Genomic DNA, 24629 nt, shown 5'->3' with positions numbered 1-24629 from the left:
TCTACGCGTTAAATACTCATCTTGTCGTCGCGACTCAATCTCGCCCCGGCCCCGCCGGAGGAAACTTTTTACGACAACGGTTGAGGTCGCGAAGGCGGCGGGTGTGCTCTCTACAAATTACGACAGAAACCGGTGGCTTTCTTCCAGACATTTTTCTCGGCCCCGACAGCGTGGAATGAATCACCCTGCTACGCTCATGGAATAGGAATTCAACATCGCGCCTCATTTCTCTTATTTACAGATGCATTTGCGTAAATTTCCACCGTCCCGTGGCCCGTTTTGGTTTTATTCGCGATCTGTCCGACTCCGCCCGGGTGTAATTCTCGGGGAATTTCCCGTCTCTTTGCGCGTCGACCAACACGGTGACGCCCGTAAAAATTATTCCTCTTTTGTATCGACTTTGGCCACGCAATTCGCAAGTTATCCGAACAAACGTACTGCGGCGCACCTCCAGCTCTCGCCAACAGAGGGAGATGCTCGACTTGTGTCTCTCACGAGTACTCGACAGACCAACTATTTCTATATTATATGTATACACTCCTCGACCGACCATCGAATGGCGTCTAAGGCAGGGACCTGCTGGACGAAACGTTCCCCTCGCTATCTCGCTTATTTTCTCCTACAACGGGGCACAGTACGATTAAAGATAGCCCGAACGGTGTAGTGTTTGGACTCGTTTTCGTCGGGGAATCCTCGCCAATCTAATAGCAATACTCTCATGAAGATATAAAGTGGATGACTCATTCCGTGCACGTGCCTTATCTCTCCCGGTGAAATCCCCTTTGCTCGTCGGACGATAGAGCCGAGGCTCGGCTTCGACCCAAGATAAAGAAGACGAATTCGTGAAATGGAAGAACAATCCCCCCTCGCCCTCAAGATCGGATAAAAAAAGGGAAGGAAAGCACACATTGTCTTTAAAAATTATTTCACCGAACAGTCAAGTTCCCGTCGCGCCGGTATCCTGGATGTCGATGCTTTCAAGGAGAAGAAGGACGCGTGAATAATAAATCCCGTGGAATCGCCTTATCGTGTCCGTAAGGGAAACGGGAAGAAGAGCCCGTTGTCCACTTCTCTCTCGTCCGGGAGTCCCAGCCAGGTACAGGAAAGAATAAAGTTAGCCGGCCCTTTGTGACGGAGCATCGCCCAGGTGCGTGTCGCGTGAAAGTTTCGAGTTTCGAGAACGCAATTTTCCCAAGGGAATCAGTCCTCGCTAATGCAAGAGTGGTTACGGAACGCGAGAGAGACGGGGAGAACTATAAAAGGGGAGACACGAGATAAAGGAGAAAGGAGAGAAAGCGAGCGAGAGAGTAGAACGCGCGAGGGTGGAACGAGGGTGGTAGTGGCGACGGAGTTTGAGGGTTGAACGAGCTGACGCTTTAAGCGATGTAAGTTACAGAAACTACGCTTCCGACCGGTCTCGGGCGCAGATTAGTCGTAATCTCGGCGCATTGCACTCTGCAGCCGTTTCCATCCCTCGATCTTCCCCCTCCCATCCTCCCTACACCCCCGACCGTTCCGACCCCACGACTACAAAGGTTTCCGAACCGTTACCTTCTCGCCGAACCAAGACGAACGAACGTGCCGGTCGCACCTAAATTCACGTACACCCGTGAATCGCCCGCCGTGCGACAGATTGTACTTACTTGCCGCCGTATCGCTGCTTTGATTATTTCCTGGAGGCTCGACGCCCGTTAGACGTCTACGCCGAACGTAGCTTGCGAGTTACAACCGCGCCCGGAGATTAAACGCTTCTCGGTTTATAGCCACGTTGGGGTCTTTAGTCTCGGTTTACGTGGCCCGATGAGATTTTGCCGCGGTAAACTCACGCTTCCCTTTTATGCAGCTGCTGCCGGAAATCGATAAGTCCAACGATCGTGCCCGGTATTCGCCGGCTCTCCACCTCCCCTCTCTCACGTTTCCCGGAAGATTTCACGTTTCGCGGAACCAGAAAGTCGGTTCTCGCGTCGTCGTGTCTAATGGATCGCGACCAGGAGGAATCTCGTAGCAAAAACCGCAAAATTCTTATCTATCGATCTGGAATTTTAAGCTAAAATAGTAGATTACTTTCGGTACATCTCTCTCGGAACACCCCAAAAGCGTGGTAAGATCGACTATGGCAACGCGCAACGTATCGAACAAACCACCAGGGATTTCACGGGCTCTGCTCCTGAACGGTCTTAGTATTCCTTCGTTTCTCTGGCTATCGCGTAGGATCTTTCTTACCGCGAGTGATTATAAATGGCGAACGAGGCGCAAGATAAGACGGAGGGTAGAAAAGTCGAGAAGACCTGCACGAAACGCGAAGACCTTGGAAAGGATCCGGTGACCTTTGACAGAATTTGGTACACGCACGCAGCAGGATGAACAATCTTAGCTGATAAAATAATCGAATCCTACCAAAAATACACGTAGGCCGATCTTGTCTCAATGTAACGTTCCGCCGGTTAGATTATTGATCGTCCTGTTCGGCAAAGAAAACATTTATCGCCAATGTCGTTACGATAAATGGACATTTTTTTTTACTAATAATCGTCGGTGTGCAAATTTTAGCAAAGAAGTTATCCTGCGAGACAAGAAATGCCGACGCGATTGGCCGAAAAAGTACGGTCACCTAAACGGTGAATTTTTTAAAAAGGTACCATACAATTATTCAGGGGGAATGTACGGTGCAGTATAAGCTGTACGTGCACCACACGAATTTTAATGTGGCCCGGTGTCACTGACCGTAGGTGCTGGCCGAGGAATGCAGAAAGAAAGGACTTCCGGTGGACACCTTCGAACGCAAACCACCGGAAGATGCGATTAAGCGTTCACCAATTCTTCTGAGACCGTCGCCGTCCATTCCCAGAACGACATCCGGGTTGGTGGGCTTTCGTTCATCTCGTCCAGAATACAATCTTGAGTTTACAGGCCGTTGGTACATATCACCAAAATGGACGATCGAACCGCCCATAGAACCTGGTGAATTTCGCGTCGCGCAGCAAACGCTCATCTTTCTGGGTTAAAAGAAATTTCTATTAGAAAGGTGAATTAACAAAGTAAAATAAAGCAATAAATACAAATGTTATGTTCAGCGATATCATGTACTCTCTGAATTTTTAATTGTAAACGCGATTGGCGACTTTCCACAGATAGGAAATAGATCAAACAAATATATGTTTGATATAAATTACTCTGTGTATGACATGTTCATTATGAAACTGACGTGTAAGTCCATTTATCTTTGTTTCCAGATATAAAAGTTTTGACGTTTTAATCGATTAAAAAATGTTGATAAGCGCTACTTGACTCATCGTATGCTTTCGATGATCGATGCTAAGTAAATTTATCGTACGTTTAAAGAACTTGGACATTGACCGAAGAGAAGTATGTTTTTGTAGCCACAAATGGACTTACGCTACTTTCATAATTATCGATTTTCAAAAGTATCGACTTCTATCAAGGTTCTTTTCAAGTAGGAGTAATTTGTTACGTTCTCTGAGTGACAATCGGGTTCCTTCGAGCAACCAGCTCGGTGTAAACAAATATTAAATATAAATTAATAACATAAAGCTTGAAAAATAAAATAAATGGGCTTCTATACCACAGTACGCGAAAGCTGAATTAAAATGAATGAACCACAACATCAAACCAACACAGTACACTATAATGCTATATATGTATATAATATATTATGCATGCTTTTATTTTTTATTATCATCACTGGTCATACAATGGCGTACAAACAGTGTGTACGGCAATATGCCCATCATGTCCTTATATTTAAAAAAGAAAAACATAAAAATTATATAGCAATTACGTAGAAATATAAAAACATTCGCGGACTTATACTTTCATTATGAAAGTTTCATTCCATTTAGCAACTGTTCAGTCGACAGGATCATAATGTCGTGTAACGTTACCTTGTTGACACTGAAACTTCTTTATACACTATATTAACATGTTTTTTAAACAATACTTGTTTTTGTTTTTTTGCATACAATGTATCGTACACTGTATCGATTGTATTTAAAAATAAATTGTCATAATCTCGTACAATTACAAACAGTATAATCGTAATAGAGTGTTTCTAAAGTACATGAGTCGTATTTTTTTAATAGCATATACATAGAAGACATACTGATAACTTTGTACATAATATTTTATCCCACCAATAAGATAAAACGTACTTTGCTCGTTTCCGCTGAATATTTACACTCCGAACCATTTCTGTTTGAGAGTAGGTGGTAACTTCTCTGTCAACGATATCGGATTCACTTCGACTGCCACTAGTTCTTCGTCGTTCAACCAGTCCAAATAAACAAGATGCTGCAAACAGCATTGGATAAAATTTAATTCCCGTATTCGAATTATACGACGCGAAGCCGGCATTACCTTGTATTTCTTAAGAACTTGAAAAGTTTGTTGGGACTGCGAACTTAGAACGGAACTGCTATCCTCCGTGATGTCACCATTTTCGCGTTTTGGAATTTTAGCTTCCTTTTCCGGTAACTCGTTCGATTTGTTGATTACATAGACTGTCGAGTCGTCGTGCATTATTATGATATTTTCGTTACGGGGATCAAAAATTATATTCGTTATCGGGAACGACCGCGCTAGCCATTGCTTCGGCAACCGGCTTTGCAAGTTATTCGAAAATTTGGTGTATTGTCTTTGCAAAATGTTGTATTCAATGATCTGAAATTAAACGCGACGATTGAGTTGCGAAAGATAACTGCCGATAAAATGCCAAGTTTTATGATTTTTAATTTTGCTCGTGACACCATATTAGGAGAGAGTTTTAGTAGTAATTTAGTGCAAGTTCTATGGGAGGTTGGAAGTGCACGACCATAAATGAATTATATGTTTTTTTTATGACTGACATAATTACTGTTAACGCATCATTTTACGATGGTATAGCGTCTGGAAGTGAACTTTTAATACATAACAATCAAAGGACACATTTGATATGTCGTGTACAAAATAAAGGTATAGTATACTTGATACTCTTACCTTATGATCAGAATACACGACGACCAAATTTAGAGTATTTTTCTGTACGGCCATAGCTGTTAATGGGCAGCTATATTTGGGCAATAACCATGCCACAGGTGTGTCGGTAGTCTCAGCTTCGTTAATGTTATATACAGCGATGATACCTTGACGATCGGCGCATATGAAATATTTACTATCAGGGGAAAAGCACATAAGTCCCACGTCTACAATAGATTCCTGATTTGTGTAAAAAGAACCAAGGAACCATAAATGTTTCTTTTTCACTTTATATAATGTTACGGTATTCTTCTTCCCGTCGTTGTTAACTGTTACAAATAACTTTCCGTTCGGACTAAACAACATTTTCTGTATTCTAGTTACAGAAATATCACTGTCATTCTTCAATAATTGTGCATCTCCCTCGACTACATCAAAATGGAAAACTCTAACATGACTATCAGTGGAATATACAATTGTCTTAGAATCTTTGTTAATAGCACAAGAAATAATGTTCTCTTCTCCTCTTGTTTTCAATTGTAACAATTTTATAGGCTCTTCTTCCAATTGATGAAACATACCAGGATGTACAGATTCCGGGGATACCTTAGTCGGAGAACCAAGCCTCCATAATTCAAGAAAATTTGTGTATCTTAATAGAATACATCTAGACTTTCTACAAACAGTAGCACACGGTGGTTGAAGCAATGGTGGATATTTTACAAGGATTTTAGGTGGATAGCTCGATTGTGCTAGATATCCATCTACACCCGCCGAATACAATTTTCCATCTGCATCCACTAAAGCTCTTACATCGTGAGCATGTAACCTCCTTTCAATTCCTTTTACCCATTGTGGTTTGCCAGTAGATTTCATAATTATTTTACAAAAACTTCTTACTACAGGATCAACCCCAGCGCAATACACAACATTTGTTTCATGAGATAAAGTAACAGCTAATACATCCGCAGTATGACTTTCATGAGACTCGATTAAAGTTCCCATGTGAGGATCCCAAAAAGATAAACATCCACGCGAATCGCCAGAAATGATAATATTATCATCTGTGACTTCTAAGCACCAAATAATAGTTTCCTTTTTTACTTCCTTTCTAGAAGTTGTCATCTTATGGATTGCATGACCCGATATAGCACTCCAAACTCTAATTGTGTCTGCAGACCCAGTATAAATCATTTCCCCAGTATTGTCCCATTTAATACACAGAATTCTACCTTTCTGTTTATCAAAGATCCTTTCGTATATCAACGCATCAGAAGTTACACTAAACGTATTGATATATCCATCTTCTGTGCCAACAGCTAAACACGTTTTCTCATGATTAACGTCCATGCACCAAGCTGCACCACCAGTAACTGCAACTTCATTTTTAATAGATAATGTTGTTAAATCATACTCTGCTATCATGCCATGAAGACCAGTCGAGAATAATCTTGACCCGATCCAGAGAATGCTTTCTATGGAATTTTCTGGATGACCAGCTATTATACACTCCACAAAAGGTGCATTTCCAACATTCCAAACTTCAATCGAATTGTCGTTTCTGTAATCAAGTTATCGCACAAGATTATTAGAATACATTTCATATTTAAACTAAAAGTGTGTATTATGAAACTAACCTCGAAAGTGCTAACTTTCTCGTTTTCGATTCGTATGATAAACATGTAACAGATCGGGGTTCAAGGTTATAAAACCTAATGTTGTGTATTTTACAAGTTGACATGATTTATTTGAATTCTTAAAATTATTTACAACGATGTTGTTAGTTTAATTATACAAACTACACTACACACTAAGAAACATAACCGCAACTGTCACGCACGTGGGCTCCGTTAACGAGTTTTTTCATGTTTTTATATTGGTAACCCGTTTTTGAGCAATGCCACTTAAAGTCTTTATGTCTTTAATACATTTCTTAATACAGATACTTGAAATTACCAATATAGCGTAAGTATATCCATAGCATCACGATACTACGAATATTATTGCAGTCTTAAAATCAGTCATTAAATGTTTCGCAATTTTAGTTCTTATTTTAACTGTTATGGTGACTCATTTGTTACAAGGCGAAACAGTCTGTTTGTAAAATTGTACCGGTATTGAATAAAAACATTTTGCATTTGTTCCTCGAACGAAGGATTTCTCAATATTTGTTTATTTAATACTGTCATATTAGCAGGATGTATTTCATAGAAAACATAATACTTTTGTCTAATTACGCAATAACCTAACATGTGTTTGACGGTCATTGATAAAAACATAATTGTATGTGACTGTGAGTCACATCACAGTAAGTTAAATGACAGTAAACAGATAACCCACTCGAACGGTCCTGTGATTAAATATCAGCGAATGCAGTTCAGAAACGAACGAGAAGAAAATAATAATGCATACTCTTATTTATAGCACTATTGTTTCGTTGTCTAAATGAAATCGTTGTTGAAATTGATTACATAACTAAAATTACAACAACAACAAAATAAAATGGCAATAATTAGAAATTTATACTCAAATCATGAAGTAAATCGTATGTAGAAATAAATTACATTATGCGTAGAAATCGTTTCATCGTATAAAATATGATTAAACAATTAATGATACAAACAAATATTTGTATTTTGTTAAGTACAAAAGAAAAGCAAAAAGAACTTTCAACAACAAATTCAACGTGTTTCCATCAAATGAACCGAGGCGTGTCAGATGACGTGATCGTACAGATGATCATGAGTGCATTGTAGCCGTAGAACATCGTTTTGTGGATAATAAGAATATTATGATCAGCTTTATTTGTACAGTTATCTGTGCGTTCGGGGGAAATATATATTGTGTTTAACAGTAAACAGCAGATTAAAGAACGTGTACTACGCAAGCGTACATCGTGTTCAACTAACACTTTCCAATATTCAACCTACTTCATATCAGTTACTCGCTCGTCGAGTTTCAGTCGAAGGCTGGTGAGTGGGGAGTGTGACTTCGCAGTAGTGCTAATACGACGGGAGAATTAATTACACATTGAGTAGGTCGCATACATGGAAGTTAGCGATCTAATTTAGTCAAAGCAATTATCATTTCAAGCAGATTCGAAGTGTCTCATCGTTCAAGGATTTCGAACGCCCTCAAAGAGGTAAATAAGTCGTAACTTACATTCGGCGCACGAATGTGGTTATCGATTGTAACCGTTTCCAGAAAGTGCGCATGACGCATCAAGCTGACTCTGTACAAACAGGGATGCGTTTCTCCTAATATTGTACACGTTTGTAAAAGTTTTATAACACCGTTGTGCAAATGTATTTTGAAATTCATACAAGCTTTCGGAAAATGTCCGCTTGAAGGTTTCGTCCCGCCAATAGTCGTTACTGAAAAACGTTAAAGCATCGTCTCGTACCTATTTCGCAATATTGTGACTTACTTGTTTTACTACCAAAACCCATTATCATCCGTTGTATTTAAATTTCTGTCCAAGTACAAAAAATTACACTTTCTTACACTTCCAAAGGGATAGGAAAAACTGCATAATTTACGTAACGTTTTCGCAGCTTTCATTGTATTTATTTTTTTTTATGTTTTTGTTCGTATTGCCGGTCGAAAATATACGTAGTCTGCGTACATACGTGTGTTTCTAACGAGAATATACATTTTTCGAACAGCAACATCGATACGAGTGACATCAATGTGAAATAGAAATCGTACGTAAAACGTACACGTAGTGATAATTATTATTGGGTGTTTTTAATGTTATTTTCAGCTGAAGTTAATTCTCTGAAAAATGACAAATGTCAATTATGCTCATATTTACGATATTTAAATATACACATATCAATATATATTTAAATCTTTAAGTTATAAAAAAAGATTTATTTTGTTAGACTTGTGTTGTTAATAAAAATTAACTACACGCGACATTGTGTGATTTGAAGAATATCTGTAAGTATGAGCTATTCACACCATTTAATGCATGAAATTAACAGTTTCAGATATAATACATTCTAACTTATATAGTGTGCGTCAATGTAATGTTTTTGATATAAGATAGTAATAATATCTTGACATTTTTAATAAACATTTGTTGCATATGTCTATTCAGTTTTAAAAGGTTTGATAACAAATTTTTAGAAATTAATTTGATAATCAGTAAATATATAATACTGTTACTTTAGCATTACTTACGCATTTTATATAATTTAGAAGATGCAATGATTTTATTGCTATTGTTTGTTATTTACTTTTAAAAGTAAAGAAACATATTTGTTTATTTTTTAAGAAATTATTTTATGTAATTCTTCATACTTTGTTATTAAAGGGTTGCTGTAATATAAATAAAGTGTGAACTATGTGAAATATACTCATCTTAGAACCTCAATATTTAAAATATGAATAGTTTGAAAATTAATGTTTCTAGAGCAAATAAAAAGATTTTTATCATAAAAATAAATGTTTTGTTATTGGCTGAATTAGTTTTTCAGTTATTAATTACATATGTATCTATAAAGGGTTGTATAAAATAAGATTGTCAAGATAGCTTTGTTTCTTTTTTTTACTACTTATGCTCATGTACTCATTGTATAGTCAATTATATAAAAATAAACATTATGATATAACACTTTCAAGGTTGCTGGTACATTCGTGCGCTGGTGTTCCATTGATGTTTTTGCGACTATGTCTCATGATAATAATAGATTCTTTTTCAGTTAAAACAAAATCCAAAAGATGACAACTTGGCAAAGTACACCTGGTGCAGGATTTTATCCAGGACAACAAGGTTCTGATCTTTTCCTATGTTTTAAATATTCTCTACTGTTGTACATTATTTATGTCTTTAATATGCAACAGAATATTTAGCAAACTGTAAACACCATGATGCTTGTTTCAAGTGGCAATCATCGTTCTAAATCATCTACAAGTGTGTCTGTATTAGTTACTGAAACATGATAGTAGTTACACATTTGTAGAAAGGAGTCAATGCAGTGTCAGTGTAATTTAATCATTATGAAGTAATTGGTCCATGAATTAAATATGAAATTAAAAAAAAAACATCATTAACACTATATAAAATGTTTATGCACAAACATTTAGTGGCTGTTATTAGAGCACAGAATTTTATGAACATCGATGCTTAAATTTGAGTGCAGACTCTATTTCAGCATGATGTTTTATGTGCCTGAAATTCGATTGTGCAGGTTTTCCTCAACAAAATCCTGGGTATCCACCTCAATCCGGATATAATCCAGAATATATATCTCCTTTCGGAGCACCACCACCAGGTTGGTATATTATATTGTTGTTCTTTTAATTCTACTAACATAGTTTGTATATAAAGTACACTTACAATGTTTTGTTTTTTTTATAGGCTTTATTCCTCCTCCAGGCGCTCCTCCTCCAGGTGGCCCTCCTTACGGACCAGCAGCTCCATTTGGTGCAGAAGTTCAAGGCATGTATGGGTCAAATTATGCAGAAGATCCTATGCAAGATGAAATCAAAGGATTTGATTTCAACGAAAAATCGATTAGAAATGGATTTATCAGGTATGTATTATGGTGACTAATATTCTATTAGATTTGTTCAATTACAAATTTGTATTTTTCTTTTTAGGAAAGTTTATAGTATACTGATGTGTCAACTTCTAATAACGGTGTCACTAATAGCACTATTCCTTTATCATCGCCCAACTCAACTATGGGTGATGCATCACCCAGAATTGTTTTGGATTGCTTTTGTAGCTACTATAGTCCTGATAATATGTATAGCTTGCTGTACCAGCGTAAGAAGGAAAGCTCCCATGAATTTTATATTTTTGTTCCTATTTACGATAGCAGAAGGTTTTCTATTAGCTACTGCTGCTTCTACGTTCAAGTCTGAAGAGGTAATTATTAAAATTCTGAATGTTAAATAACTTTTTCTATTGTACCGAAAATACAATAGGGTAAAAAATTATAACATTGTGTATGCACAATCATGCGTTATGCTCATAATTAACACGTTCACGTCGGCGCGTACCGCCGGTAGTTCACACTTAAATGTCACATTAAACAGTGGCATATTGTTAAAAATTAGAATATGGGAAATTTAACGCAGTCGTCTGATAGCAATAAACTCAAATTGCGGCGCCCGGCGTGAACGTGTTAAATAGGAAATAACTAATTTCTGTAAAATTTTTACAGGTACTATTGGCCGTTGGAATTACAGCAGCTGTATGCCTCTCGCTAACATTGTTTGCATTTCAAACAAAAATCGATTTCACTGGTCTGAACAGTGTTTTGTTTGTTGCATTGGTTATTTTTGTACTGTTTGGAATAATTGCATCATTCTGGCATGGGAAAATTATAACTATAGTTTACTCATCCATTGGAGCTTTACTCTTCTCTATATATTTAATCTATGATACACAAATGATAATGGGCGGTAACAAAAAATATTCGATTTCTCCAGAAGAGTATATCTTTGCAGCTTTGACTCTTTATATAGATATTGTCCAAATCTTCATTGACATACTAATGTTGATTGGTGTCTCACGAAACTAAATATTGTAATATAAATGTTTTTGACAGTCGCTGGATTAATATATTTTGTAAAATGCTTTTATTTATCCTAATTCTGTTTTTACTCTTTTGCCTTGGCGCACAGAGTATCTTACAGATACGTAATTCATAATACGATTTGGAGAATATTGGCAAGCATATTGAGCATTAATCTCTGTGAAATATAGTCTTTTCACGTTTTTCAAAGTATAATCAACATAGAAAGTACAGAGAAATTGTTTTAAAATTCGATTTACAATCTTGCGAATCAAATAAAATAATTCCAATGCTAAGAGAAGTAAGCTAATCGTTATTATAGTTAAGAATATAAATAGGTATATGAGAAATGTAAATGCATAATTGATGTATCTGTTTATGTTCATTTCAAAGTATTCATTAAATTATATTCATTAAATGTGTTTGAGAAAGTATTTCATTTGATAAAAAAAACCTACTTGCTTTTTATACTTCACCATAACACAACAAAATTCTATATATGTTGAAAACGATTAACGTAATCGTTAATATATGTTTTAATAATGTTAATAATCGTATTAAAGTAAAAGTTGAGTATATGCCCGGACAGATCTACAGCATAAATGCCTTGGTATTCATCCCCACCACTGAGGGAAGATACCCCTTGACTCGCCACAAAACTCGGCAGCCGAGGACAGTCCTTTTTTACTCGCTGTCCTTTTCTACATTCGACAGTCGACTTGGGCTGTTTCGATAATTAGAATCGATCCATTTACTCCGTAAGTGCCCGGCTGGGTCTCAATTTTCGGGCATATACCATCCAACTTTTACTGTACATCTAGAATTGTAATGTTTAAAAATTGTTACATTTCCAGATTATCCTAAATGTGCATAATACATGCATATCTTGTTGTCTGCTTAGAAGACATGTTATTGATCATATTTAAGTAATAAAAGGAAATACTAAAGTATTGAACGATATTTTTGTTTTTTGGTACAAATATTTAAGGCTATACTAGAATTTCTAGATTGCAGTATTTCACAGTACAATTTAGCTTTATGTGTGTTAATGCACTGTAAGAATGAAAATACCTGAATCTGTACATTATGACGACACTAATATTAAATCGAATATCGTAAATGACAATATTATATACACGGCACTTTTTATCTTATATTTATTCATTATACTTTGTAATTTATCGTAAAGGAAAATAAATGGCAGTCATTTCGAAATCGTGAATTGTTTATATTTGTAGTAAATTAGTCTTACACAAATAGGATAAGAGCTCCCAATCTTAAGCTTTCAGATTTCAACTTAAAGTGTAAATAAGCATATATAGTGCAATGTCCGTATGAAAAAGCATTCAATGTTCACATAGATTTTAAAAATTATAAGCCCACATTCATTCTCACGCTTCCTCATGGTAACAAATTTCAGCCTCGTTACAAATAAATTGTTCCTAGTTGACTTTGTTCGTGCAACAATGCATGGAGTTTCATATGGAAAACAATGCTCCATCAGCAGTACTTATTATCGATTCCTTATATTATTTATAAAAACTCTGATGGAGCTATAATGTTTTTGTATACATGCAATAGACACATTTATAAATACAATGATATATGTGAAAAACAGCATTAAGAACCATCTTTTATCATAACTGTCATCAAATGAGTTCAATTGAATTTGATTAGGCAGTGTTGTGAAGAGTTTAATTATATTATTATGCTTTAAATTATGCTCTAAATCTATCCACAAATCTATTTTGAGTGGCACGAGCTGATATATAGTTTATTATGCGCCATTAAAATAAATAATATAAAATTAGCAGCACCGATTGGAACTTCTTTCCACCCTTCGATCAACTGTTACTCTATCAGGAGCATCTTGAGGTTCTTTTCCATGAGTTTTTTCTAATATTGCTTCAGCTAATTCACTAAACGCACGTTCAATGTTGAAGTTAGCTTTTGCAGACGTTTCCATAAATCTGATTCCATGCTCTCTTGCTATCTGAAAGGGATATTGGCTTGTTAAATCTGCAACATTTGCAAATTTAATAAAATTACAGGTTTAGTCGATTTACCGCTTCTCCTCTTTCTCTGCTAACAACACGTTTATCTTCCATATCACGTTTGTTTCCTAATATCATCTTCTCTACATCTTCATTTGCATGCTAAAATAATTAAAAGCAGAATAGGATAAATAGCTGTTTACTTTTTCTATTTATGTCTAACGAAGAAATTTATAATAACACTTACTTCATCAATATTTCTTAACCATTTCACGATATTCTCAAATGTCTTCTCGTTAGTAATGTCATAAACAAGCATAATACCCATTGCACCTCTGTAGTATGATGTAGTAATGGTATGAAATCTTTCTTGGCCAGCTGTATCCCTGTAAGTGCATAGATTAAGGGTTGTTTAGAAAAATTTTAAATTCAACATCTTACCATATCTGTAACTTGATTTTCTTTCCTCTTAATTCCACTGTCTTGATTTTAAAATCGATACCTAAGTGACAAAAAAACGCAACGTTTATTTATGTAACAGACACTTCACAATACATTGACGTCTATTTACATAAACATTAAACTATTCCAACAATATTGTCAAGTGATCTGTTTAGAGAAATAACTTTACATAATTATGCGTTTAATCTGTATTTAAGACAAAAGAAAGAAAAAAAGTGATACTTCGATATTGAACTATTTCTTATTCTTCAAATAGAACTTCAAATAGAAGTATTTTCATTATACGATGTTACAATTTCTTGGCAGCATAACCTACTATGCCAAACGGAATTTGCAGTGTTGGACGATCCAGTTCGTCAAATGCAACACGTTATAAACAGTTGTTATCCGTAATGCTTCTCTTACCTATGGTAGAAATAAACGTCGTAGAGAAGGCATCGTCCGAAAATCTAAACAGTATACAAGTTTTGCCGACTCCGGAGTCACCGATGAGCAGCAACTTGAACAACAGATCGTACGTCTTTTTCGCCATTTCACTGTTGCTCCGCGTTAACGAGGCGCCGAAAGAAACAAAAAGAATCGAACCTGTGGAACACGATTAACAGTTTTCCAGACGATGTTTCGAACATCGAACGCTATGAACGATTATAAGTTTCAAGGTCGGACGAGGGCGCGTCTCGACGTACAACGGTGCCTCGTTAACGACGGAAAAACCGGTCACAGGGGATGACTATTAAAAGACAATACGACGTCACACAACAGAGCAGCACGCAGAAGCATCGGGGTAACTTTGTACTTTGCGTTCTGGCGAGACCGGACGAGTCCGATATCCGCTAAGCAACAATTCCTACGACTGTTTGTTGTAATTAGCGGCAATCGTAAAAGTATGCCGGGTTCAACTGGAAATATTCCATCTACCACGGGAGGTCACCACCACTGCAAGAATAATTTTAAATTATCCGAATGCTATACACGATATACGTATGCACAAATGTACACAAAGTTATTGCTTATTTTATCGCTTTTACGCCATTGATTTCTATACATAACTGGACTCTGTTTGCTCTATATCGATACATATTTTAAATGATACATCGATGTTCTACGACGCAATACGTCTTTTTTTTGCGTGCTAGATGAATGCATCAATGGTGCGCTAGATGTTTAATAACATAACGACTCCGCTTTACAAATACTTTTAAAACAATTATGCATTAAAATGCTTGTGAGATATTATTAACACAGTTAGTTATTAAGATGGATACCTTTGGTACATTTGTTTACTACGTACAAATACGTCGCGAAGATGCTTCGGTGGATACTATTTGGTCACTGTGTGTCATAGATTTTCGACGAATCTACGAGCGAGTAATGATTTCAAGAAGCCATGAATCATATACAGGGTGTCTCACGTATAGTGTCGTAAAATGGTCTTTTATTTATTATGATAGGTGCCAAAACTTTTTATATTCGAAGTCATATGGGCAAGTTTTATAGGATAAATTTGGCGCCATTATTAAGATACCTATTTTAGCGGTAATGGCATCTTGTGTTTTCAGATGGAATAGATACAAGTTTACCAAAGATTATTTTATTTCATTTTATTTTAAACTGTTTATTTATTTTATGTGAGTGAAAAGGATAGAACGGGAATAAAAAAACAAAGTTCATTTATTAGCAGTAAAGCCAAAATGAAATTACTACATTTATTTTGTATAGTTTCAGAAATAGGGAGAATAGTATCCTTTGGTAGAATCTTTTTTAGTAGAACATAATTTTTGGTTGACGAAAGATACCAAATATGTCACGTGAAGAGCCCTGATGAACTCTAAAATATAAAGAAAGAATGTTGTTACTGTTCATAAGAGTCGAATTACATAAAATATTATTCGAAATTGTAAATCACTTGTCTGTTTTAATAAACCTTCATGTTCTTGGTGAACTTAACATCTTTGCGAACCATAAAATGTTATAAATAGTAATAAAAGTTACATCAGAGACGAGGTAATAGGATAGACCTATCATCTTATGAAAATGTCGGTGGTTTTACAGCGCATTCTACGTAAGAGACGGTGATTCTGTGAACCATACTCAACCCTACCACTTAAGTCGATCAGTAAACGTAGAAAACTCATCTGTATGCCTTATCAGCGGTTCATTATAAGTAGCTTAATATCAAACGGCGGAGAAAAAATAAGAATGCACCACATGTTTCATTCAATTTAGCGTACATATATTACACGAAACATTTTAAGAAAAACATTATAATTTTAACATAAACGTTCATTTTATCTTATCTATGTAAAGTTTTGTATTTTCTTAATTTGAAACGATAAGATCTGTGAAGACGTGCGCACGAACTTAAGCATCTCTCTCTCTCTCTTTCACTATATATATATTGCCATTAGTTTGTCTTTAAAACTGCAAGAGCGCTGCAATTTGTCTTCTATTTTCAACACAGTAGCTTACATCCCTGGTCAAGGGGTGACAGTGGAGTATCTCAAGGGATTTTAGTGACATGCAGTTGTGTTTTTGGAGTATCGTAGCTGTTTGTAGTTCAATGAGTTCAATCAGTTCATTCAATGCACGAGTTTGTGCGTACGTCTAAGCTCCTCTGTAACGTAAAAATTGTACTCTCGTTGGTTCACGTTAAAGTTTGCCTCACGTGACCAGTAACATGGCAGCTAAAGTGAATCATTTCGATCCACCGAGTTCAGCGAGTTCCGAGAGGTGAGCAGCATCTCGTTGTCGATTTCACCCGTGAGAACAAATTCTGGGATTTTTATAATTTAGCGGTGATGAGGAAGTTTATTGGAATGAACCGGGGATGTTCTTCGTTGACGAGATATACGGGGATGCCGAACATTCCAGACGTTCTGACATCGGGACACCCACGCCGCAATCACCCCGACCAGCATCAACGGGTAAGATAATCGGATTATTATTTATCTTCATCAATTATCAGAATACCTGATTTTATAATGTTAACTTTTTTTACTATTCGTATGGTATCTCGTTCTTATCAGCATTGGTCTTATCTGTCACGTGTTTTTATAGTTACTCAGGTAGTATGCTAATTATTTACAGAATCAGTGATTTGGAGTACTTGTATTTGGCAGACACAATTCACTAGGCTCACCGAAATAAAAAGCTCGTGTAATTTAAAGAAGACAACTAAGAATTTCAAAAGTACCATTCCTCATTATCTCTGTCCTTAAAATTCCTATTCCTCCCATGTACCTAAAAGTTTTGTAAAATTTTGTCCTCTTATTTTCCCCTGATGTATTATTTAACATATTTTTCCTTTGTAATGTAGTTTTATGATATAGAGTACAAAGGAAAATCCATAATCATGTAACAGGGTCTCAGAGATCACCAAGGTCACGAAGGCAACGTACTACCAGTTTGTCACAGTCTAATAAAAAGACTGCTGCAGAGTCCATCCTTAGAAGTAAGACAAGAACAATATATACAGCTGGTAGGCCACCATGGTATAATTCAGCAGGGCAGCAAGTAGAATCTTTCATAATTGGTTGGTAATATTTATGCAAGATATGTTTATTGAAATTATTTTTAAACAATAAAAGGTTATGTATTTGCTGTTATTAATAGCTTTCTTCTAGGTATTTGTGGGGGTAGTGCATCTGGCAAGACTACAGTTGCAACAAAGATTATAGAATCCTTGGATGTACCATGGGTAACGCTTCTCAGCATGGATTCGTTTTACAAAGTACGGAAAGCTGTCAGTTCTAATTATATAAATTGTATCGATTGGTATTAAAAATGGATGAATGGTAGTATAAATAATTTCCGATGCAGGTGCTGAATGAAAAGCAGCATGATATGGCAGCAAATAATGAATACAACTTTGATCATCCCGATGCTTTTGATTTTGAGCTTCTTAAAACTACTTTACAACGTTTGAAAGAAGGCAGAATGGTGGAAGTTCCTATTTACAATTTTGTAACGCATAGCAGAGAAAGTAGAACTGTAAGTTGATATAAACAAAAGTTATAATAAGCGCTATATGTGTTAGTTGTATATTATACTTTTTCTCCTTCCAAAGAAAACAATGTATGGTGCCAATGTCATTATATTCGAGGGAATATTTACTTTCTACAATGTTGACGTTTTAAAGGTATGTTGGTATAGTATCAGCAAAGTAGGATCAGTGGATTGAGAATGGGGCAAGGTATGAAAGGAAAAAACAAATTAGGACTGATTTATTTTCTTTGATTGACCAAGATGTGCGATATGAAGATATTTGTCGACACTGACGCCGATGTGAGGCTCGCGCGGCGATTACGTAGAGACATATCCCAAAGGGGAAGAGATTTAGAAGGAGTTTTAAAGCAGTATAGCACTATGGTGCAACCTGCTTTTTATTATTATATAGCACCATTAATGATTCACGCGGATATTATCGTGCCCCGTGGGGGAGAAAATGAGGTTGCGATAGAGCTTATTGTACAGCATGTACATACTCAACTTCAATTGGTAAGGTCGCGACTGTTCCGTAAATATCGTATATTGTACGTGTCGCGTTTACTTATTATCGTTTCTCGTTTTAGAGAGGTTTTAAGCTCAGAGAAAAGTTAGCTCATTCATATATTGGTCAGCCATTGCCATCTTCTCTATTCCTACTTCCAGACACACCACAAATTAAAGGTTTACACACATTTATAAGAAACAAGGAAACATATAGAGATGAATTTATATTTTATTCCAAACGTTTAATACGTTTAGTTATCGAGTATGCGTTATCCCTTTTGCCTTTTGAGGTAATTACTACCAAACTCATTGTATTGATAAAATACAATTGGTATTAAAGAGTTATCTTCATATTTAAAGGATGTAACAGTAGAAACACCTCAAGGGGTATTGTATCAGGGAAAGCGTGGCGCTACTGATAAAATATGTGGTGTTTCAATTTTGCGTGCTGGTGAAACCATGGAACAAGCTGTTAGGGATGTATGTAAGGATATAAGAATAGGAAAAATTCTTATACAAACGAACCAGCATACTGGAGAACCAGAGGTAAGTATTCCTTTACAGACTGCTCTTTTTTTCTCAGAAATCCAATACGAATTATTGTTATTTATTACAGCTTTATTACCTTCGATTACCAAGGGACATTAGAGATTATAAAGTGATACTGATGGACGCGACGGTAGCAACAGGTGCTGCCGCCATTATGGCTATCCGAGTTTTATTGGATCACGATGTCGCCGAAGAAAACGTACTACTTGTGTCTTTACTAATGGCGGAGTCTGGTGTACATTCTATCGCTTACGCATTTCCACGCGTCAAAATTGTAACGTCTGCCTTAGATCCTGTGATAAATGAGAAGTTCTACGTGTTACCCGGTATTGGTAACTTCGGGGATCGATACTTCGGAACCGAGCCATCTTCGAGTGACAACTAACGCAGCTTAAGATCTTAGTTCTGAATTTACATAATTGTTTAATCTATTATTCTAATGCAAATACAGTTGTCTTGAATATCTTTAATAAAATTTGTGTTACACTTGGGAACATGCGATATATTTATATCGTTCAATTAACTACACCTATGCATACATGTACAACCAGTTTGATAATTCGATTTTTTCGAAAATAGTCACGCATTTGTTAACGTAATTTAATTAACTAGGTTTTAAAGGGGCGTTGTGTCAACATTAGTACCGACTTGGCCCCTTTCAGCAGCAGTACCCGTGCTGGGTAATTGTCTATAACCTCGTGCACTTGCTCGAAGGGAACGACGCCAAGAATCTAAGTTTCCGGCACCGGTGCCATTCGGTTGTCCCAAAAGATGCGTGATCAATCTATCGAGAGCCGCCAAATCTTCGTTCGTGTTGCCAGAATTTCCTAAACCTTCCGGTGGACGGAAACTGTTCGGTGCATTTTCGTTCACGAGTACAGTATTTGTCAGATTCCCTGCACCGTTGGTGGCGTGGATACCCAGTTTCGATGTAAACTGTGCGACATTTGTGTTAAACGATCGTTATAGGTTAAGCTTTCGACTTGTGCACAATATGTTTTAAATCACGGTCTGACCCAATAGATTTGCATAAAATAATTTTTATAATGCTGATTTTTCATTCAGTTTATGGTTTTTAACAAGATAAAGAACGTGAATAAGAGATCAGTATACTGCCCCTTCGCTTAGGCACACTAATGCACAGCTGCTTGGAGGGGCAGTGGACGATTCGATTCCGATTCGATTTATTGATAGAATCGATTCTCGTGATCCGATTCAAAATTGCTTCTTTAAGGAGAGCTTTCGCGAGACGTAAAATTATGACCGATTTTAGAAGATGCAAAGTATTTGAAATACCTGATCAGCCGGTGGTTGGCCGTAACTGAGTCTTTGCACTTTGCGGAAGGTGTCGTCATCAATGGCTTCGCGTACCGCTTCGTTTAAGGTTTGCTCCAATACTCGTTGTTTCGTTTTGCTCAATCCATCGTAATAACTGATCGGTAGAATTTTTGGTTATGTACATCGGAGTATTAAATGTGTATATTACACGAGCGGAAACGAGGGAAATGTTACGTTAAACGAATATACACGTGCCCCTATTGACTAATAATGCATCCAATACAAAAGAAAGCGTACCAAACGAAAATATAGTATTGCATTCCTAGACATGAAAAATTGAAACGATTACGCAGAATGGTAAATTTAATTTTCCGTTGTTACTTTTCAATCATGAATCTTTTTTCGATTAAGGATCGGTCGGTACGTTCGCGTAGCATTTCTTTTCGTCTCGTTTCAGCTCGTAGAATTTTCGCGGCGCGATCCGGTATCTCGCGCACACGGTTAGAACGCGAAACATTTCGGTTACCTCGAGTCCAGGGAGCTGTTATCGTGCGAAATATTCTTATCGCGAACGAGGCGGATGTCGTGCTCCCAGAAACGACGTAATTCCGGCGTGGACGTGTACGGCGCGGCCACTTCCTTAATCTGGAAAGAAATCGTACCGATTGGTAATCACGTAAAAGAAACGTTGCGCGTTATTCAGTTTAGAATGGAACGGAACGGCGAGGCCGGGCCATTACCGAGATTGAACATTCTCAGTCTGGCATTATAGCCGGTCGGCCATTATCGTGAAAATTACACAGCACGATTTTTCGCGAAACTCCCGCTAACCCGAATCGCGATTTTAGTTTCCATACCTTTAGAACTATTATCGCCGTGATAAAGATACACATCACGTTGATGAAGGTCAAGCACGCGCTGATTATACCGTTGCAGAAGAACTCCACTGGCAGATAATCGGTGTACACGTACACGTACGAGGTGTTGTAGTTTGTGTAGGACTCGCCCTTCATGTGCGGCATTTTTATCGGCCGATAGATCAACCATATACACCCGAGCGCCCAAAATAAACCCTGTAGAATTTTTTAAATTCTCGTCAAGTCTGCATACAGGGTGTTCGGCCATCCCTGGGCAATTCTGGAGGTAAAAATAAGACGAAAATCAAGAATGCCAATTTGTTGATCGAGGCTTCGTTAAAAACGTTATTAACTATATATACTCACTCACAAAACTGTAAGACTGTCGATGAGTCGGTAAGTAGAGTTTCTCATGCTGAATGGGAACCACTATCACGCGCACGCAGCTAATAACGTTTTTAACGAAGCCTCAACAAATTGGCATTCTTTTGTTTTTCGTCTTATTTCGACCTCCAGAATCTCCCGATTAAAATTTTTCCCAGGGGTGGCCGAACACCCTGTACGTACGAAACAGCGTGCCTTCTTGTCTCCGTAATCAATTCGTTACTTGTCGCTTACGCAATTTACCACCGGCGGTAATAAAGAGGCCGATATAGCGACTCCGATCAGGGGTCCGCTGCTCCCCTGCAATAAAGCCACGGCGACGCCAGTGCCAGATGGCAGGGCCCATAACACACCCATCCAAAGGGATCTGTAATTGCCTCTGCAGAGAGCGTAATTTACTTTCTACAATTTGTTCGAGCGCAAACAAGCGGTGCAATCGTTACTCTAGTAATCGTGGACGTTTGAAAATCGTTAAGCGCCCCGAGTAAATTGTAGCGGTACGAAGCAAAAAGATTTGTTTTCGACATACCTGCCTTTCATTTCGTCGGTCGGCCAGTCGTTGTAACCCCAAGGCATCTCCGTTGTGCCCAGAATTAGGCCGAATACGAATCCGAACAGGATCGAGACGAATATGCCGAGCAACAGGCTCTTTAGACCGACGAACTGAAGGTTTCTGTCAGCTATGATAGTGCCGAAGGTTAACGACATTACGGGACCCTTAGGATCGTATCAAAGAAATGAGCATATTTTTTCAAACGACTTTAACAACAACCGAATCAAACGACGCCGGATCTTACCATCAAAGGGGACACCAACATGGCCGCCACTACGTTCGTCGCGCTGTTCTCTATCAGGCCCAACGCGGCCAGGCAGCTACGGAGAAATCGCGACGATATTTTAATATCATATTTCGGAATATCGCTGAACAAAATTGCAATAATTTTTCTCCGTGTTTCAGGCTCGTCGGGCGTCGAGCGAACGAATAAAAGAAAACAGCGATTCTTACTCCGCCGTCAGCACGAGCAACACGTAATCGAAGGTGAGATCGCCCCCGCTTCTGACACCGTCCACGACCTGCTTCACCGTCAGTTTCGAGCGTATCGATTCCACGAAGGCCCTCCAGGCGTTCTTTCTCTCCTCCGATTCCTTTCGCCTGGAAACACCGATCGCGAATGTTATAGGATCCCATCCGGCTCTTTGCATTGAATAATTCTACTGTTTTTCTTTCGGACGTAGAGACCTTCGTGCCAAGTCGTCCTTAATGGAGGCGTAACCGACGCTGCGCAAGCCGCTGTACGTGCACTGGGTCGGAATCACGCTGGGAAATGTTTAAAAGCGAATGAGGACGTTTCGTAAACGTCTCGCGCGGGAGTTCGTTCGAGGCAACGTCGACGATAAGTCACCTTACTATGGAGTTCATTTTCATGCCGATCCCCATTTCCGTCAGACAGTGCAAGCAATTCTCGCACGGCTCGCCTGCAGGTACCGGAAATATCACCTTCGCGAGATGGAAATCAAACATTAACGTGGAGCAGGAACAACGAGGGTCCACTGGTCTCTTACCTCGTAGTACATGTCAGCTTTGTCCTTGCACCAGACCACGTGCTCCACTCGGAGCTTCTTCAACAACTCGTCCAACACCTTTGGAAACAAGAAAACAGGGAAACGAAATACAAGTTGCGACGGAAACGATCTTTTCGTACGAGGCTTTCGGAGGCTACGCGTCTGACCATCCGTGCTATTTCTACTTGCATCGGTGGTTGTGCTATCTTAAGTAGAAATACCGAGTTATGGCCAGACGCGTACACTAAGCCGTACTTATCAGGGACTACTCGACAAACTACTCTTCAATTATTATTAAATCAAGAAACGTTTTCAGAGCACATACTAATTTCTACTTATTTTCTTTCAGGTTCGATTAAATCCGGGAGTACGCTACCGTTTCCATCGACACAAAAACCGGATCTCTGCCGCGTTGGCCGGAAACGCCGAGTCTCCGAGGACGAGAATAGCTCCTGTCGTCGAGATTGTCGCTGACGTCGTCCAGATCCTCCGGATCGTCGTCGTCGAGCGTCAACAGCTGCGTTCTCGTTCTCGCTTCCCTGATACGCAGATCCAGTCTCGGCGCAGGCACCGGTTTCCCCGTCGTCTCGTGCCTGGGCCGTTTCATCGGCACGCCGAAGATGAGCTGGTGCTCGTAGTTCGACGTGGGAATGCAAACCAGAAACACGACACCGCCCGGCATTGTCGCTCGTTCGATCAAAGTCGCCTCGAGATTCTGCCCGATCAGCCTCGAGAGCAGATCGTCCAAGCACCGATTTCGTTAGCGGACCGCTAATCGTTTTGTTACTTCGCTCTCAATTAGCGCGACGTCGACGGCGAACCAGTCGAAGATCACGTGCAATCGTTACACGGTTCGTAATTATATTATTTTTATCGACTTCCGTTTGTTTGTATTTTTTTTCAAGTTAAATATTTATCCATACCTCAGATCGTAAGTAAAATAACAAAAAGGATATTCCAAGCGTAAAAGATTCCGTCCAGATTCTTAAGGATAAAGGTAGTCACAAGTCAGTGTTTTTTTTTTTTTTTTTTTTTTTTTATTAAATAAACATTTATTTTAACAAATCAACAGCATAAAGACTAGCGTCTAGAGACTAGTCCGATGTTTAGTCTGACCTAGGTAACTAGAGGCCACCAGGAATATTCCGCGCCGTGGGAAATTTCGAGCGTCGCGATTTTTACGAGAATCGAATCGTTCTTCCGTTAGCAGCGTGTGTTCCAAGCGAAGTGTGCGCGCCAAAATATATCCTAAAGGAAACTCTAATCGCAGCAGAGATTCCCGAGGGGTCCAAAAACATTCCCTCGACCCGCAATAAACGTCGCGTTAAAGGAGAGTCTGAAATTCAAAAGCTAGAATTCTTCGAGGAAGGAGGCGTCGTCTCGAGGCTCAAATTAACTCCGTTTCGTTTCGTCTTTCGATAACAATTTAGAGGAAGATGAGAAATATTTCTGAACCCATTCGTTCGTCTCCTTTATCGAAACGTCGTCAACGAACATATTTTTCTTAATCATTTTATATAGATTGTCGACAAATATTGCTGGCTATCTTC

General features: G+C 38.2%; 6 protein-coding genes across 10 annotated transcripts; 3 read left to right on the top strand and 3 right to left on the bottom strand.

Moving 5' to 3' along the window:
- The first annotated feature begins 1078 nt into the window (after positions 1–1078).
- Positions 1079–3107, top strand: LOC122402037 (uncharacterized protein C20orf85 homolog). Its single transcript, XM_043404549.1, has 3 exons — positions 1079–2342; positions 2551–2635; positions 2730–3107. Exons 1-3 carry the CDS (start codon positions 2239–2241, stop codon positions 3003–3005), a joined length of 465 nt encoding a protein of 154 aa, XP_043260484.1. The 5' UTR covers positions 1079–2238; the 3' UTR covers positions 3006–3107.
- LOC122402036 (U3 small nucleolar RNA-associated protein 4 homolog) lies at positions 2871–6982 on the bottom strand. 2 transcript variants are annotated; one of them, XM_043404548.1, is made up of 5 exons: positions 6609–6982; positions 4993–6532; positions 4375–4677; positions 4170–4308; positions 2871–2996 (listed from the first exon to the last, which is right to left on the bottom strand). In XM_043404548.1, exons 1-4 carry the CDS (start codon positions 6710–6712, stop codon positions 4192–4194), a joined length of 2064 nt encoding a protein of 687 aa, XP_043260483.1. In that variant the 5' UTR covers positions 6713–6982; the 3' UTR covers positions 2871–2996; positions 4170–4191. The 2 variants fall into 2 exon arrangements, with proteins under 2 accessions (XP_043260483.1, XP_043260482.1); XM_043404547.1 differs by lacking the exon at positions 2871–2996 and having other exon boundaries at positions 3927–4308.
- Positions 6983–7797: 815 nt separating this feature from the next.
- Positions 7798–12037, top strand: LOC122401976 (protein lifeguard 2). Of its 3 annotated transcripts, none has more exons than XM_043404451.1 (6): positions 7807–8113; positions 9678–9748; positions 10167–10250; positions 10337–10511; positions 10579–10849; positions 11148–12037. In XM_043404451.1, exons 2-6 carry the CDS (start codon positions 9697–9699, stop codon positions 11505–11507), a joined length of 942 nt encoding a protein of 313 aa, XP_043260386.1. In that variant the 5' UTR covers positions 7807–8113; positions 9678–9696; the 3' UTR covers positions 11508–12037. The 3 variants fall into 3 exon arrangements, with proteins under 3 accessions (XP_043260388.1, XP_043260386.1, XP_043260387.1); XM_043404452.1 differs by lacking the exon at positions 7807–8113 and adding an exon at positions 8146–8675; XM_043404453.1 differs by lacking the exon at positions 9678–9748 and having other exon boundaries at positions 7798–8113.
- A 671-nt stretch (positions 12038–12708) lies between these two features.
- On the bottom strand, positions 12709–15361 carry LOC122401977 (ras-related protein Rab-10). 2 transcript variants are annotated; one of them, XM_043404454.1, is made up of 6 exons: positions 15223–15361; positions 14363–14893; positions 13937–13997; positions 13743–13881; positions 13568–13657; positions 12709–13494 (listed from the first exon to the last, which is right to left on the bottom strand). In XM_043404454.1, exons 2-6 carry the CDS (start codon positions 14487–14489, stop codon positions 13309–13311), a joined length of 603 nt encoding a protein of 200 aa, XP_043260389.1. In that variant the 5' UTR covers positions 14490–14893; positions 15223–15361; the 3' UTR covers positions 12709–13308. The 2 variants fall into 2 exon arrangements, with proteins under 2 accessions (XP_043260389.1, XP_043260390.1); XM_043404455.1 differs by having other exon boundaries at positions 15249–15305.
- Positions 15362–16388: 1027 nt separating this feature from the next.
- On the top strand, positions 16389–19502 carry LOC122401971 (uridine-cytidine kinase-like 1). Its single transcript, XM_043404443.1, has 10 exons — positions 16389–16687; positions 16751–16881; positions 17319–17489; positions 17581–17687; positions 17777–17947; positions 18024–18095; positions 18203–18454; positions 18529–18738; positions 18809–18994; positions 19065–19502. Exons 1-10 carry the CDS (start codon positions 16635–16637, stop codon positions 19380–19382), a joined length of 1671 nt encoding a protein of 556 aa, XP_043260378.1. The 5' UTR covers positions 16389–16634; the 3' UTR covers positions 19383–19502.
- A 67-nt stretch (positions 19503–19569) lies between these two features.
- On the bottom strand, positions 19570–23761 carry LOC122401970. Its single transcript, XM_043404442.1, has 12 exons — positions 23456–23761; positions 23080–23157; positions 22920–23014; positions 22757–22834; positions 22523–22669; positions 22314–22389; positions 22046–22233; positions 21751–21895; positions 21133–21348; positions 20802–20920; positions 20294–20429; positions 19570–19933 (listed from the first exon to the last, which is right to left on the bottom strand). Exons 1-12 carry the CDS (start codon positions 23759–23761, stop codon positions 19613–19615), a joined length of 1905 nt encoding a protein of 634 aa, XP_043260377.1. The 3' UTR covers positions 19570–19612.
- Between the last annotated feature and the right edge of the window lie 868 nt (positions 23762–24629).

This window comes from Colletes gigas, unplaced genomic scaffold (assembly GCF_013123115.1).
Source record: "Colletes gigas isolate AHSC1104 unplaced genomic scaffold, ASM1312311v1 Colletes_gigas_Sc00031, whole genome shotgun sequence".
Lineage (NCBI taxonomy): Eukaryota > Metazoa > Arthropoda > Insecta > Hymenoptera > Colletidae > Colletes > Colletes gigas.
The sequence above is the reverse complement of the archived record's forward strand: the minus strand, read 5'-3'. Positions and strand labels throughout refer to the sequence as shown.